Consider the following 15,625-nt stretch of genomic DNA (forward strand, 5'->3'; position numbering starts at 1 on the left):
GTATTGAAGGATGCACATCTTTACTCCCTTGCAGCTGTATTACCAAATTCCTTAGATAAGCCCCAAAGTGGGGGGAACATAGATTGACTAAAAAAAGATGTTGGGTTAATGTCTATACTTTAATTTATGAATGCACCCTTGAAGAAGGGCTAGGAAACTGATAAGCTAAAGACTGGACAATTATCCACGAAGCAAGATCTGAGGAAAAAGTAAAGGTGGTAGGGGGGAGGACGACCACTGACTCAATTGGACAAAGGGGTTGGTACACCCCATCCCCCCTTAATGCACATGCAGAACCCATGCTCCACCTTGCCATTGTCTCTCATGGAAATGAGTTCACGGAATACCTGCCTCTCTTTGTCTAGTATTCAAATAAGCTGATAAAATTAACTTAAAAGGTGACAGAAAACTTTGCCTTGTGTGCACACATCCACCAAAGATTACAAGACCTGAGACAACAATGGAACCTGGGATGGTGATCTGGATACTTTGACTCTTACTCTTCTTTAATTTTCTTTCCTTTATTTTCTTTCTGATAGATTTATTGCCCTGTTTTGGGCTGAAATAAAGTTAATATTACTTTTAGGGGACTAGATGAGTACTGTGTTTTGGATTTACCTTTGGTATGAGAAGAATGCTGGTAGCACACTGATGTTTTCAGCTGCTGCTGAGACTTCAAGGACTCTCCGACTCCCCACGTCCTGCCCGTGCGCCAGGGCACAGGGAGCAGGGAGGGAGCACGGCCACAGCACCTGACCCAAACTGGCCAGTGAAATATTCCATATCATGGCACGACGTGCTCACTGTATAGAGGAGGGGTGGTCGGGAAGGGGCTCTCTCTCTCTCTCTCTCTCTCTCTCTCGCTTCCGGGATCGCAATTGTGGGATCTTCGTATCTCGGGATCGCTGGCCGGGAACGGGCTGGGGATTGGTCAGCGGGTGGTCAGCAATTACGCTGTACATTGCCTGTTTATATTTTTTTTTTCCTATTGTTGTCATTGTTTTCATTTTATTGCCATTATTAAACTGTTCTTATCTCAACCTGCGAGTCTCCCTTCACCCCTCTAATCCCCTCCCCCATTCCCAGGCGGGGAGGGGGAAGGGAGGGTGACCAGCTGCGGGGGTTGGCTGCCGATCAGGCTTAAACCACGACATTTATCAATAAGAGACCACATCACTTACTATCCTTTTACAAGTTTAAGTTGCTTCTACCACAAGTAAAACATTTTAACTGGCCTTTTGGTGTTGTTTCACCTTAATTTAACCAGAGAGGATCACAGAACTTTTATGACTCCCAGTCTGAGTCATAACATTCCCTTCGCAAGAAAGGCATAAGAAGTGTTACCACTTCTGCTTCTGTCTCTATTTGCAAGTTTTGAGCAACAATAGCAGTTCAAACAGGTGAGTATTAAGTAAACAGGCTACCTCTGCAAGACACCTACAAAGCTCCCTGCTTCACTGGTATCTTCAAACATAAACCTAACAACTCTTCCAGTACAGCACTGATGATTTTGCTCATCTTTCAGCTTGCTTCTGTTCCCTTCTTATTCTTTGTTGCAACAGTGCTTTTGGGGACTTTTGTTTTATTTTCCATTCTTTATTCTCCTTCCCTTTAAACTTGTTTTCCAGTCTCTCATCACAGATCCTGCCCTGTAATCCTCATATTGGCTCACTCATTCTCACTGGCTTGTTCATTCATTTCTCTTCCTCTTGCACATCCTCATCTCTCTGCTGGAAATGCCATAGCCAGGCTTCACAATGTATCTGTGCTCTATTGCCTTGAACCTTGCATCTTCCTGTCTAAACCACCTGCCTCTCCAGTTCACAATCTTGAATGGCTTTTTCTCATCTCATATCATCTCCACATCTTGCTTTTTTTCCTCTCTAGGATCATGCTATTTCTTCCAAGAGATAATTGAAAAAATATGCTACTCATTCCCCCTTCTTTTTATTTGTTTTCCCGTTCTTACCATATAGCTGCTTTTTCTGCCTCTTTCGGTGACATAACTGCACCCACATTTGTTTTACTAATCTTCTCTCATCTGAGCAGCTTTGCACTCATCCTGTGTTTTATTCTTTTCTGCAGCTAATCTGTCTTTTTGCTTTAAAATATACTTTAGCCTCTCTGGTTTTAAAAAAGCTTTCCCCTTTTCTGCCCTTGTTTCTGCTACTTTCTATCTCAACTCACTGAGTGAAACTCCTTTTGGTTGCTCTGTGAGGTTTACTACTTTGGGCATAGGGACTCATGTTGCACCTTCACCTGGGGATAATATCTGACTATATGAGTTCCTTGATTGTCATCTTATGCTTCGACTTCAGCTTGTTTGTGGCAGAGTTTATCTTTTCATCTTGGGTTTGCAAAGAACTGAGCACGACTGTGTTCCCTTCCTTGGCTGGAGCTAGACAAATAATAAATAATGACAGAATGATGAATTCAGTACGTTAGCACTGCCATCCACTGGCTGTCTTCTATCACAACCCTCCATATTTGACTTAAAATCTTGAAATTTTGTATCTGTTTCATCTTCTGCTACTGAAGTGGAATGTATTAGTGTAAGCACACTATTTGAGAGTAATGGAGATGACAGAAATCTTCATACTATATTCCTTTCAAGTTCAAGATGCATGCTTTTTGCTTCCTATTTTGCCTTACAAAGTGAAATATTGAAGTTGGTAGCTCACGTACTGAAGACTCAGGGGATTCTAGGTTGAACTGTTATGTACAATTAATTCACCTACATAACTTGCAGTATGTGTATGTTTTGTAATATATTTTGCTCATGCTTAAGAAACATGCAATATTTAAAATTAAGTATGCATACAAATGCAAATAGGACACAGGATAATTTAGGAGTAATCTAAAATTTGTGTGATACTTCCCCTGACAACTCTTCCAGCCTCCACCTCAGAGTGATTTCTCTATTTTAAAAACCCTTTCCATAAGCACATACAGTTTCTCCTTGAATGCATATATAGAGGTTTGTGGTATTTTTTTCTTTATATTTTTTCCTCACTATGTTAGCTTTTTAAACTTTCCCCTTTTTCATTCCTTGCCTTTACTTCATTTCTGTGATATAATAAAGCTTATTAAAATTAGGTTTACTGACATGTGATTAATATTCCACAGTAAAAACAACCTGCCTTTTACGTTTCCTAATGTGCTCCCATCCCAAACAATGGCAGAAATATTTATCTTCTTAGTACAACAGCTCTTCTGTGACAGGAGACTGTGAACATCTATCCAGATGTGAGGTCCAATAAATTCTATATGCAGATGTGTTTTATGAAAACTCTGAAAGGAAGAATAGCTACAAATATGCAAAGGAAAAAGTGTGCTTAGTGTTTCAGTAATTCAATTGTTTATCCAATTTACTGCCATGTCCTGAAATATTACCCAGAATTCTAGGAAATGCAAAAGTGGATTATGAATTTAAGGATGGAGCACTAACTGAATTCTTAATTGAAATGACTCATATAAGCAACACAGTGACCTGGACTGGCCCCCTCAGTAAAAAGCTTTTCAAATGGTATCCTGGCACAGGTGTCACACTGAAAGATTGACTCTTGTCCATCTAAAAGAAAGGTTATCAGTCACAGGAAGATTTGCTGGAAGGGGGTCACTACTTGGAAGCAAAATGTGGTTTTCCTTATGACAAGGCAAGATGGATTGGTCTTTTTCTTGCTCATTTTGTCTCAACCAAACTTGGTCACACTGGGCACAAAACTCACTAACTACTTCAATCTACAGGGCTTAACTGAGGTATGGACGTTACACAAACCCTCTGTAAAGGCGTGAATTTTTCTCATCTCATCACTTATGTAGAAAAAGAGCTATAATTAGATGGACTAATCAACATTATTAAAAATGATATGTAAGCTGAAAATAGGAGTGTTCAGTTAGAATTACTGCAAGTTATATATCAGGTGAAATTTCAATCATTATTATGAAAATCTTTTTCCTTTGTTGTGTGTACTTGGTTATTTTTTAAAGAGCATATTGATTTAGTTCTGCCTGATTAAAAAACAGCCTTTATATTAATGAGGTATTTTTAATGCTTCATAGTTCCTTGTTCCCTAGGGGAATATTACAAGCCTGGTCCTTTATTTTAGAGATTTATTATTTAACCATAAACATCTACTTGAAAGAGAAATTTGGAGGAAAAAGCAAATAAACAAAAAAATATAGTTATTCTTAATTTCTACTCCTTAGAAGTTACTAGAAGCTAGGACATTTAACATGTTTTTAGTGTCCTACAAATAAACAGAGATTCGCATCTGACTTCCACTATGCATGCAACCTGGGGTCTATACATACTTGAAAAGTATGATCCACTAGCAGAAAATACATCACAGAAAAACAGCGAGAGTGAAAGACTAACTTTCCAAAGGCCTTTTGTTAAACTTTTGCCTTTTAGTTAGAAGGTCATTTGAAATAATTTTTGCCCCTCATTAATTTATTAATTTCTGTCAGCTGGTAAATCTTTTCTCTAAAACTCTAAAAATACCTGGTGAAAAGAAATTGAATCTTTTTCTTAAGAACATTAAGAAGCAGAAATTGAGTTTATATCACTTCACTTGAAGAGAACTTAATAGTCAGGAAATCAGAGTTCTCCTTAGTGTTTTGATACACTAGTACTGACTGTCTTCATTATTCTGTCAAAGCTAATGAAGTGCATAAAGACATCAAGTACACCGTAATATACTTTGTGATATACTTACTTTCAGAAAACTGCAGAAACAAGTACAAGCTTCATTAAATAAATAAACAATTATCCATTACTTAAGTAGCATAAGTGATTACTGCTTTTGATTTTTAAAAGATATTTCTTGTGGCTGGGAAAATCTTAAGACAGAGGACAAAACACAGGCTTAAGTATTTTGTAATGTACTTACATATCACTGGCAATGGAGGAGTTCCTGGACATGGACTTTGGAGATAGGTCATAGTCACTGTCTGACCGGTAAAGGAAGGACTCCCTTCGTTGACTGTGCACAAAATTTGCCTGAAGAATTAGCCCCGATCCTGGGCTTGTCATGGGATCCAAGGGACTTCGTCCCGATGATGTACCATTGTCTACATCGAAACTGCAAAAGGAAAGGAGATAAAAATTTATGCTATTGACTTAAGAATTTTGAAAGTAATAAACATTCTTCTGACAAATTTAACACTAGGTAATTGCTTCTTGATAATAATGGGGAAGAAAAGACCTGGTCAAGTCCACTGCTAACCCCAAACCCAAGGCACACAAGAAATATGCTTTAGAATTGCTGATAATCAAAAAGAACAAGTCTGAAGGAAAATAAATTTGGTAGATTAAAACCCCCCACTATTAGGAATACAGGAAGCCTTATGATTCTCTGCATGTAGAGTATCCTGAGGTCTATACCCAAGGAAACATCATATTTCGTTGTTTTCTTCCTCAGGCCCCATCTCTCCTGAGCTGGACCCTCATTATCCTGTCTCCCATTGTTGAGGCAGTTGAGGGCTCTTTTGTCAATGAGCACCCAACCTTAATATTTCATTACTATCCAAATATTTCAATAATATATTTTGTTTTATCCCAATAAACAAAGCACTGGTGTGGGATTAAGGTGTATGTGTGTGCTTGGGCACATGTGCATACTTTAGAGTTGCTACTTTATAACCAGATTGAAGAAATTAGTTCTTTGCTCACTGCCAGGAAGAGTGACTTCTGTGGCCATTCGTGTCTTTGAACTACACAGTTTAGATCCAGCACTTCTAGCTATTGTATTTGGTATTAAGAGTGGTAAACAGGCTTGTCATTCCCAGGGAACATTGCCATCATGAGAGGCAGAAGGGTGAGGGAAAAAAAAGAGAGAGAAGATGCTCTTTCACGTAGTCTTTGACGTTTCCACAAAGGGCTTGAAAATCAGTGCAAACACCTTGAATGGGAGTCTAGTGTAGGGTGGGCAGTGCTGGGAGGATGTGCTCATGGCAACCTGTGTTGCTTAGCAGCCTGACAGCTGCCTTTGCTACCATAAGGAGTCCTTTTGGAGAGTGTGGCTCTGTTTTTAGACTTAATGTAGTGTGGTCTGCAAGCTCAGAGGTTACTAATGTGTGGATTAGCAGGGTTACATCTCCATCTGATGGGATGTAGCACATTTGATCCAGCCAGAAGTGGAAGATGACTTTTCTTTCCCTAGTCGGATGTGTCTCTATAAAATCAAAAGATCAGTTTTAGTAAGAGAGGTGCACATGAGACCTTGGCATATAACTGCTTGGGCTCATTTGCCATACTGATGGGAACCTAAATAATACCGCTGAAGCATTTAGGAATGAGGGATGAACAGAAGATCTTTCACATGACTTTTTAAACATGGGGAAGTGTTAGCATCGTAATATGTATTTGTATTGAACCCATCTAAAGTACTAATCTTGGAATCAGTGTTCATGTGAAAGACACCCACTGGTTTTCAATTATATCTAATGACAGAGGAAGAGAGACTATTCAGTACATGTCAGCTGTTGATTAGACTTCAGCCTGGTGCAGGTGTCACAGCAGATATGTGCTACTTTCTGCATTAGCTTGTTTCTTGCTGTTACCTGCCATTGACTTGAGGTTGCAGTGAGGTTGCCACTTTAACGTTTTACTGAAGTGACACATTGCCATGGCCTTTTTTCCTTTGTTAAAAGAACTAATCAAAGAAATATATACTGCCTATCTGGGGAGAGATTCACATTGCCTGGCAGAGAATGGACCTTGGTTTCATGTTTTATTTCATTGTTTCATTGTTACTTTGCACATATTCCTGGAACTGCAAGTTTTCTGCTGCTCTCAGACCATATTATTTATTTTGTATTCACCTTTTACAGTTTGAATGTAGAAAAGCAAATTGTTTTTTTTGTTTTGTTTTGTTTGGTTTTTTTTGTTTTGTTTTGTTTTTGTTTTGTTGTTTTTTTTTTCCCAAAAAACTATTCAGAAAATGGTGTTAAACTTCAAGAGAGCTTAGCAATTTAATCTTCTTTTCACTGTAAAGAATAATTCACTGTCAGTAAATCATAACACATATAATTCTTCCCAAATTTGATTTCTTTTTATCATGCTTGAATACTTTTTCTGTGTCCTCAAATTTGCTTCTACTACATGGCATTATCAATCTCAAGCTAACGAAATTTAAGATGTCAAATAAGAGCTCTGCCACCAGCCTGCTGGGTGATCCTGGACAACACAAAGCTTCTCTTTGCCTTTCATTTTCCCTATTCATTGCATCTTTGTGATCATTGTGAGATCTGCTCAAAAAAAATATTGAAAAACACATAGGAAAGGGCAAGATAGCATGAATACTACAATAAAACATCATTTGCAGCTTGTAGTGCCATAAGTTAATAAAAATATTGACATTATTATTATCATGACTACTATTATTCACTAGCAGTCAATACCTTTTGAGTTTGAATTCCTGAGTATTCTAGCACAAAATACGCAAAATACCAATGAAGGGTTTGGAACATCTGTGAATTCATTGTATCCAAACTTCCTAATACTTATATTTCATTGCCTAAATAAAATATTATTTTCTTTTTCAACAGCTGCAAGGACACACAAACTCGTAATCAACACACAGTCTATATGTTTTGTTTTTCTGTTGAGGGCAGGAGGTCAGATCTTTCATGGAATTTTAGGTAAAATATAAGAGAGTTATTTACTCCTGTGCTAACCATGTCTAATGTCTGCAATAGCAGTATCATTTCAAATATATATAAGCTTGTCTGAAAGCTCTAAAGGAAAAGGTAAAAGTGGGATAGAAATCAAAGCAGGTAAATGTAAGTCTGTCTCACAGCAGGAGAATTTTGAATAAGGAGTGACTATTAAATTGATTTCTTTAACAATGGACTTAATTATTCAACTGATTAAAAGGTATTTTATTGGATGAAAGGAACATATGATTTTGTTTGCAAATTTGTTTTGTTTTATTTTCTTCACCCACATTTTGTAGACATGACATGAATATTTTATTACCAGTCTTATTTCTCCCAGTCAGAAACTAAGGCAAGCTTCTAATGAATTTTTTCACTGTTAGATTATAAAACAGTGATTTTTTTTTTTTTTTTTTTTTTTTTTTTTTTTAAATTTAAACGTCTATTAGGTAAAGCTACAGTTTCATCGACTGGGAGAGGCCCTGTGGTTTGCACCACCAGATAACTGCAAGTACACGTAAGGCTTGCACATGGCTGTTGTGACAGGAATTTCATCCTGTGATACTGTGTTATGTCCACTAGATGGGTGTCAAAACCAAGGAACTGGATCCAAATATATCAACAAGGATTTGGCTCACGCTGCTCAATAAAAATGTTTTATGTAAATATGCATCAAGGGAAAAAAAAAAAAAGTTCTACAGTGAAAGGGGAATGTGAATACAGCACTGCTTTTCCAGAAATATATGTCTACATTAAAAAGTTTCTAAAATGCTACAGCAGTTAAGCATCTTGTTTAGCTCTTAGTGAGACTTTTGCTAATACTTTCAGATACAAAAGCTTGTATCTGAATGATGAAAATAACCTATTTTTCATTCAGATGAAAAATATGTTATTACACTGAAAATAAAAAAAAATGTTTCTTTGGCTGAATCATGAGTCTTATTTGCAAGAAATGGCACTGCTTATCACACTGTATCAAATGGCCAACGAATCAGAATGGGGACTTTCACACAAATTGTTCTTTCTTGCTACATACACTGAAAAAAAAATAAAAGTTTAAGATAAAATGTAGGATAGACTCTATAATTTGCCTGGGCAGAAACTGCAGAAAGTCAGCTCTGGTTGCTTCATATTTATCTTTCCATTCCTGTTAAGTTTTAGGCCACTGTAAGAATATGCTGTGAATTAAAAAGTGCACATTCAATGACAACCCAAAAGTTATTGTCCCTAGTGTGTTCCTCAGCCTGTTTCAGTTTCGGTGGTGGGTGGTCTCTGGCAAGGAAGAAGGATCCATGGGAGTTCTTACTGAAGGCACAGAAACTGTTTTGATAGTTCCACTGCCAGAAAGTGGCCATGTAAAGACAGAATTTTCCACCGTTGTTCTGTGGCCAGCTTTGGGCATTTTGCACAATGCATGCACACTGAAGCTGCTTTTAGTGACAGAAGCATTTGGTGCAGCAAACGTCACAGGATTTTCTGTGTTCAAAGAGGTTTGCTGCAACTCCAGAGATGCCAAAGCTATGAAAAGCCGGTGCTAATTCAACAACTTTTGTGTCTCCATTTTGACAAAATGTTTTATGACATTTGTGGAAACTGTTTATCCTTAGAGCCTGCCTTATTCAGTGTTAAGTGAAGGCAAACATGACATGAGATGAAAGTTCAGCCTTTTTTGGCTATTTATCGTGTTTGCACAACTTGCCCACTGCGTATCATTCAGTCTCTGTACTGAGATGGGGATAAGGTAGGGAGCTCTCTTGAGCCACCGGTAAACATTCGTGGCTGATCTTCCCTATGCGCCTAATAGGACAGGAAGTAATAGTATCACAAGCAACGTTTAGTAAGATTGTTACTGATTTGCTTCAGGCAATAGTAAGAATCTGTGGCAAAGACAGGAAAGGTTCTGGACCATGGATCTCAGCAGCACTGCATCATTGTTAGTGACCACACAACTTCCCTACACAGTGAAAGAAACCCTCTGTGCACTCACTTCCTTTTGTGTCCTTAAATAATGCTCTCCTTCTCTCTGCAAGGTTGCTAAAAGAAAAAAGCGGAAGATCTCTGTACAAAATACAGCTTTCAGTTACAGAAGGAGTAGTGGCATCAGAATGAATATGCACAAGAGCTTGTAATTAAGGCTGCATAGGAGAACTTAAAGTTGGTCTTATTATTGAAAGTTTAGCAATTTAATCCTGTAGCTTTTTCTTGGGGATTTGTGTTTCGGTTTGGTTATTTTTAGAGAAGTAAGCAATAGTAGAAGAGGGAATGAAATAAATTCCACCCCAAAATGAAGAATTTACTAGACTTTTTAAGAATACAAATTGCACTCATAATATTTCCCTTTAAGTCTCTCTCCACCCATCCTATCTTGGAAACTATGGGGGGAGATGTAGGAGCCAAATTAATCAATCCTCTAGGGACACCTTATCTTTTAAGGCCATCTTTAAACATTACAGAGGGACAAGCAAGTTCTGGAGGAGAAATTTTGTCCCTCCATCAGAGGAGTCCATTTTCCAAGTGTCAAGGAATCTCTCCAGCTACCCGTCTGTGCTGTGACCTACCTACACATTTCAACATCCTTACTTCCCCTAAGTCATGTCCTATATTTTCACCTAGAAGCACAATCCCACCATCACAACAAATGGGTGCATTTGGCACAGCAGCTGTAATTCACTGAAATTATCACAAAAGAGCTGCCCCGTAGCAACTGCCTTTGGACAGGGTCTTATTTAAAGCAAAAGAAAGGTAACAAAACTTCACATCTCCAGATTGTCCCAGGGCACGAGCTTTTTATCGCTCATGCCCTGGGACAGGAGCCCACCCCTGGAGGAGGCAGCCTGTGGCTACTGGAGAAAGGGGAGGACTGGATGGTCCTTTCAAATGCAGAATCCAAATTTGTTACTTGGATGGATCAGGATGAAAAAAAGCAGTGGGCCACCTCATCTGGTGGAACCCACCATGGATGTGGAGGAAGGCCACAGTGTGCCGGTCTCTAGGACTGTTTGGTATAAAAGCCCAGGGTAGTGGAAAGCTCATTCCCTGTCAGATGGGATAAGACAGGCTGAGTGTAGCATGCTCTTAGACATTGTTTGCATTAATTACTGTGTATCCTGGAGACATATGTGCCTCAAATCAAAGCAGGACAGTTTAAAGTTTTGTTCTTAGATATGATAGATTTACTCTGCATTAGTTATAGGCTATTTTAGTAGGATAGGCCATTTAAGTTGCTGTGGAAATCACACCCATCATGACCCAATTCTTCAAAAAATGTACAGACTCCTGAGATACTATGTCATTAGAAAGCATTTTGTATGAGGTGGACACCAATTCCATTATATTAATTTTACAGGTGTCAGTCAGAGAAGGAACAAATGAAGACAGAGACAAAAACCTCATTCTCTGGAAGAGACATCTGCTAATAAGAACTGAATTTTCATTGAAGCATTTTAGGTAGTTCAAGTCTGTTTTACTTTATATACTACATATATTCACTGAATTCATCTGTAAATCTGTCCAAAGATTTGCTAATACACCAGATAATTATCATAATTTCTTTGTGAAATACCAATTTTAGAATCACTTTACATTCATTAACTAGACTGGACAAACACTTTAGTTACATCTTTATGACTACTCTTAGGGCTTTTTATTGCTTATTAATAAAATAAGCATTAAATTGAGCCAACAGCTGACTTGGGAGTCCCCTTTTTTGCCAGGCATTTTTATCTCCAAAGTTGAATAAAGATGAAACTTTACTATTTTCTTTATCAGAAAGAAAGTTGTCACTAATCAGCCCCTGCCATAGACTCCCACTGGACTGTAGATGTTAAAAACATTAACCTGTGGCATCAGGAAAAAAGCTGTAAAAATGTATCAGTGTATCAATATAATTGAATAGCAGGCCTACAATTTATTTCTTATACTAATTCCCTGCTTGGGACCTTTCAAAATGTTTCCTTTTTGACAGTGTGTACCCAGTGATGCAGGAGAGACCATATCTGGTTTTCTCCTTCTACTTTCCTTTCTGTCTCTTCCCCCATGCCTAGTAAAAACTAAAGACCTCAGGAAAATGAGGAGAAAAAAAGAGAAATATTTGTACTGACATTTTAGAAGGAATATCATATGAACTATCTACATTTGAAGAGAAAACCAGTTTATATGTGACCTGATATTTTTATTTTTCAGCAAATTGTAAGCAAATTATATTAAAAGAAACATATGATCTAAATCTGAGTCTTCTTGTACCACTGGAGAGTTCAAGCCAATGATCTACTTGTGGCTTTGGGTTTCCAGTTAAGCAATTCAGCAAGCAAGCCCTATGATTAACTCCATTTTTAGAAGTGGTGTGGATAGATTTTCCAGTATCAAAACTGCAAGCAAAAGAAAAAAATGTGACATTTCATGAAATTTGTTTTTAGCAGCGGAACTTGGCTTTTGCTACTGGCATAACTGTTTCTGGAAACATTTCGAATGTAAGAAGGCTTAATACTAATAATAAAAGCCCAGATAACAGGCAAATAGATCATGCATAAGACAAAAAATACACTGAAGTAAAAAGGTTTGTAAGAACTAGTCTACTCAAGCATGTTAGCAAAGGAACTCCAACTATTTGTTTGAGCTTCTGTCTCATTATTTTCTAGCAAGTTTCTTAGGCAATGCAGACAACCTCTCTAAACAAACCATTCTGTGTTTTGTTATGATGTTGCCAAGCAAGGAGTTTCTTGTGACAATTATTCAATATCTTCAGGCCTTTTGCTTTGAACAGTCTCCTCATACTCAATTGAAGGTGTAGTTTTCATAATGTCACTTCATTATTCTTAATTATACCCCAGTGGTCTATGCATTTAGCATGAAAGCCTTTGTTGCACCTATTAAATAAATTTACTTATTATGCTCAGCCATACTGGGATTGTTTTTGTTACTCCTTTTATTCTCTCCTCGGAGAGGTCATCCCTCACCTGGCAATTTTTATTCTCTGAACTTGGATCTTGCCAGTGAACATCTTCCTACTAATATGATGTTCAGATAAGAATGCCAGATTCCAGATCCTGTCACATGGTTTTAATGGTTTGATGCTTTTTTGAAGCTGAAATAGTTGTCTTATTGCAGTATAATAAAAATGCAAACAGTGAAAGAGAAACAAAATGCAAAAATAATGTCCAAGAAAAGTGGTAATCTGTTCAGGCTTCTACTAGATTTAAGTCACTTTGTATGGTTCTTCTGACCTAATAATCCTGCTGGGACTAGTATCATCATTTTTAGATAATCAAAAAAGGCCACGGAGACATTAACTGTTTTCCCCAAGGCTTCTGGGAAAGTCTGTGGCAGGTTAAGGTTTGAATGAGGAAATCTGCAGAAAATGTTGAATAACTGGAACTATTTTGGGTAACCTGAGGAAAAGGAAGGTTGAAAAATAGAACCATTTAATCCAGGCATGAGGAAGAGTACGCAGCAAATCGGGGGGTGCTGCCGCGAAGCCCAGCGGCCAGCTGGCCCCAGCCACCCGCCTGCTCCCGCTGCTGCTGCGGGCGCCTGTCAGCACCACAGCATTTCCAGCAGTGCCGTCTCAGCAGGACTGGTGGTTCTCCACGGTACTACTGTCGTTATTTAATTACAGTCTATTTGTCACCATTCACTTAAATCACGTAACGTCATTTGCACTTAGTTTCCATAAGGTACCTTTACTTTGGGCTCTAAATACTAAAGTACATTCAAACTCTTTTTTTTTAAAAAAAAACACTTTACCTAATTTCTTCAAGAAATTTTAGAACAACACTGTTTTTCTTTCCAGGGCGAGTTTTGATTCAACTATATCCACTTTTTTTTTTCAGCAGCACTACTATCTGAGCAGTATTTAGACACTGGGATACAAACCAAACTTGCACTGAGTGTGACTATATAGCATGTATTTACTGTACTTCACATCATTATTAATTTTCTCTTCTTTTATATGTATTGGAATCAAATCCTGAAGTATCTGAAAACGTTTATCTAGCAATTTATAAAAATATACACATCATCCAGCAAGCATACTGACTAATCCTAATTAAAATGCAGCTCCCCATAGATATTAGCAGAACACCTTTCTTTCAGGAAAAACTAAAATATAAAAATGAATGTAAGATCATGGTTGAGAAGCAGACTACTGACAGAGATGCAAACCCCACTGAAAGAGCTCAGCCTTCTCTTTCTGTGAATTCAGTCAGACGCCATTATCAGAAGTGGCCGAATTGCTTATATATTCTTTCTGAATTAGCGATGTGATAAAGCAAGTGTAGGAAAAGACGTAGCTCCTCAGAACTGTAATATTTAAATCAGTACCCTACAGTACTGATGAAAGCACACAGAATCTAGAAAACAGGTGTAAATGTTCCCCAGAGCTAACACTCATATGCATTGGGAAGCTTCCTGACAAACACATCCTTCTGAAGAGTCATCACATACAGCCACAATGATGACAAACACTTGGTATGGTCACAGAAGATATGATTACATGTACCCCATGCTTAGTGGCAGAGATCTTCGGCAGAGAGTGCCTTGGTCAGAAGCTGACAGGAAAAAGCAGTTGTGGTTACTCCTGGCTACTCTCCCATCCCAGAGAACGCGGCACAGAAGGAGGTCCAAAGAGCCAGGAGGTGTGATCATCATAAAAAGTGGAGATTGCATCTTTCAGCATAACACAGCTCGTAATTATTAAGTCTTTTGCATAACTGAGCTTAATCCAACCTGTCTTCAAAAAGTGTGTCTTCCAGAAAATGGGTAAGGGCTGTGAACAGAAAGGTCCAAAGAGAAGAAGGTCTATAGTCCAAACTATACAAACTCTACACGTAGAAGATAAGATGGTTTGTTTCACCAGTACAATGTGCACACACAAATATCTATAAGAAATCAAGGCCAGCTTCAGAGGAGAGTGGACAGGAGGCAGATGGATAAAAAATTGCAGTTGTCTCTTCAAGCAAATAAAGTGTCTTCTAGTGTTGCTGTATATTCCCTATGCCAATGAAAGCTTCATGAAAAGGAAATATCATTATATTTGACAAGCAACATTTTTTTCTCACATTGTTGTAAAATTCCTCTAACTGCAATAAACAATTGTTGGCAATAAATTACAGTTTAATTCTACTTCCACAAGAATTCATGTTGGGATATGGTAGCAACAATTATCACCTAAATCATGGTATGTATTGTTTAAAGCTTAAAAGCTCAAGGTATTAAGAGCTTCAGAGCTCTAAAATTGTTGTACTTTGCTCTTTTGAAATTGTTTCATTTAAATCCTTTCCACTGCAGTTCTTTCCATTTCAGTTCTTTACATTATGGGTGTTTGGATTTTTTTTGTTTGCATTTGTATTTTTTGTATTGTATTGTTTTGTATTTTGTACTGTATTTTGTACTTAGTTTACCAAATTTGCTAAATTCTTAGTTGCTTTCACTTCCTTAGACTTCTATGAAATGTATCAAGGTCCACTTCATGATTTGAATTCTGGAAAACCTTGCTACAGCTTTGCTACATACAAACAACAACCTTTTAAAGGAAACAAAAAGGTTAGGAGATTGCCTTGGAAGGGTGACAAGACTGGAGTATGTTGAGTGTATGTGCTCATACTGTATTTTATTTTATACTGATTGTAGACCCTGAGAACTATCGCTGAGTACCTGGTATATCAAGAAAGATAATTATCGTCACTAGTCCAAAAGAAATTATACTCTATAATAGTGCATCATTTGAGGCTTATTTTCCCTTATTTTTATTACATTATTTTAATGCTATATTATATTATTATAACGCCTAATGACATTACCTAAGAGGGCTGCCTGGCACTCTGCCTTATAAAAATGTGTTTTATTCTCACCATTCTGTCCATTGGTGCTGAAATTTTCCTTCCAGGTTTTTTTTTTTTGTTGTTGTTGTTGTTGCTTTTTGGGTTTTTTTTGAGGGAAAATGGGTCAACTGTTGATGAGAAAGTGGCAG

General features: G+C 37.7%; 1 protein-coding gene across 5 annotated transcripts in view; it reads right to left on the reverse strand.

The window, feature by feature from the left end:
- PDE4D (phosphodiesterase 4D) overlaps positions 1-15,625 on the reverse strand; it is a 432,217-nt gene that overhangs the window by 122,939 nt on the left and 293,653 nt on the right. For all 5 annotated transcript variants that reach the window (XM_042804780.1, XM_042804781.1, XM_042804785.1 and 2 more), the window contains exon 2: positions 4,893-5,084. In XM_042804780.1, the coding sequence (XP_042660714.1) occupies positions 4,893-5,084 (192 nt within the window). The remainder of the gene's footprint in view (positions 1-4,892; positions 5,085-15,625) is intronic.

Source organism: Tyto alba, unplaced genomic scaffold (genome assembly GCF_018691265.1).
Source record: "Tyto alba isolate M040663 unplaced genomic scaffold, T.alba_DEE_v4.0 Super-Scaffold_42, whole genome shotgun sequence".
In the NCBI taxonomy this organism is placed as follows: Eukaryota; Metazoa; Chordata; class Aves; order Strigiformes; family Tytonidae; genus Tyto; species Tyto alba.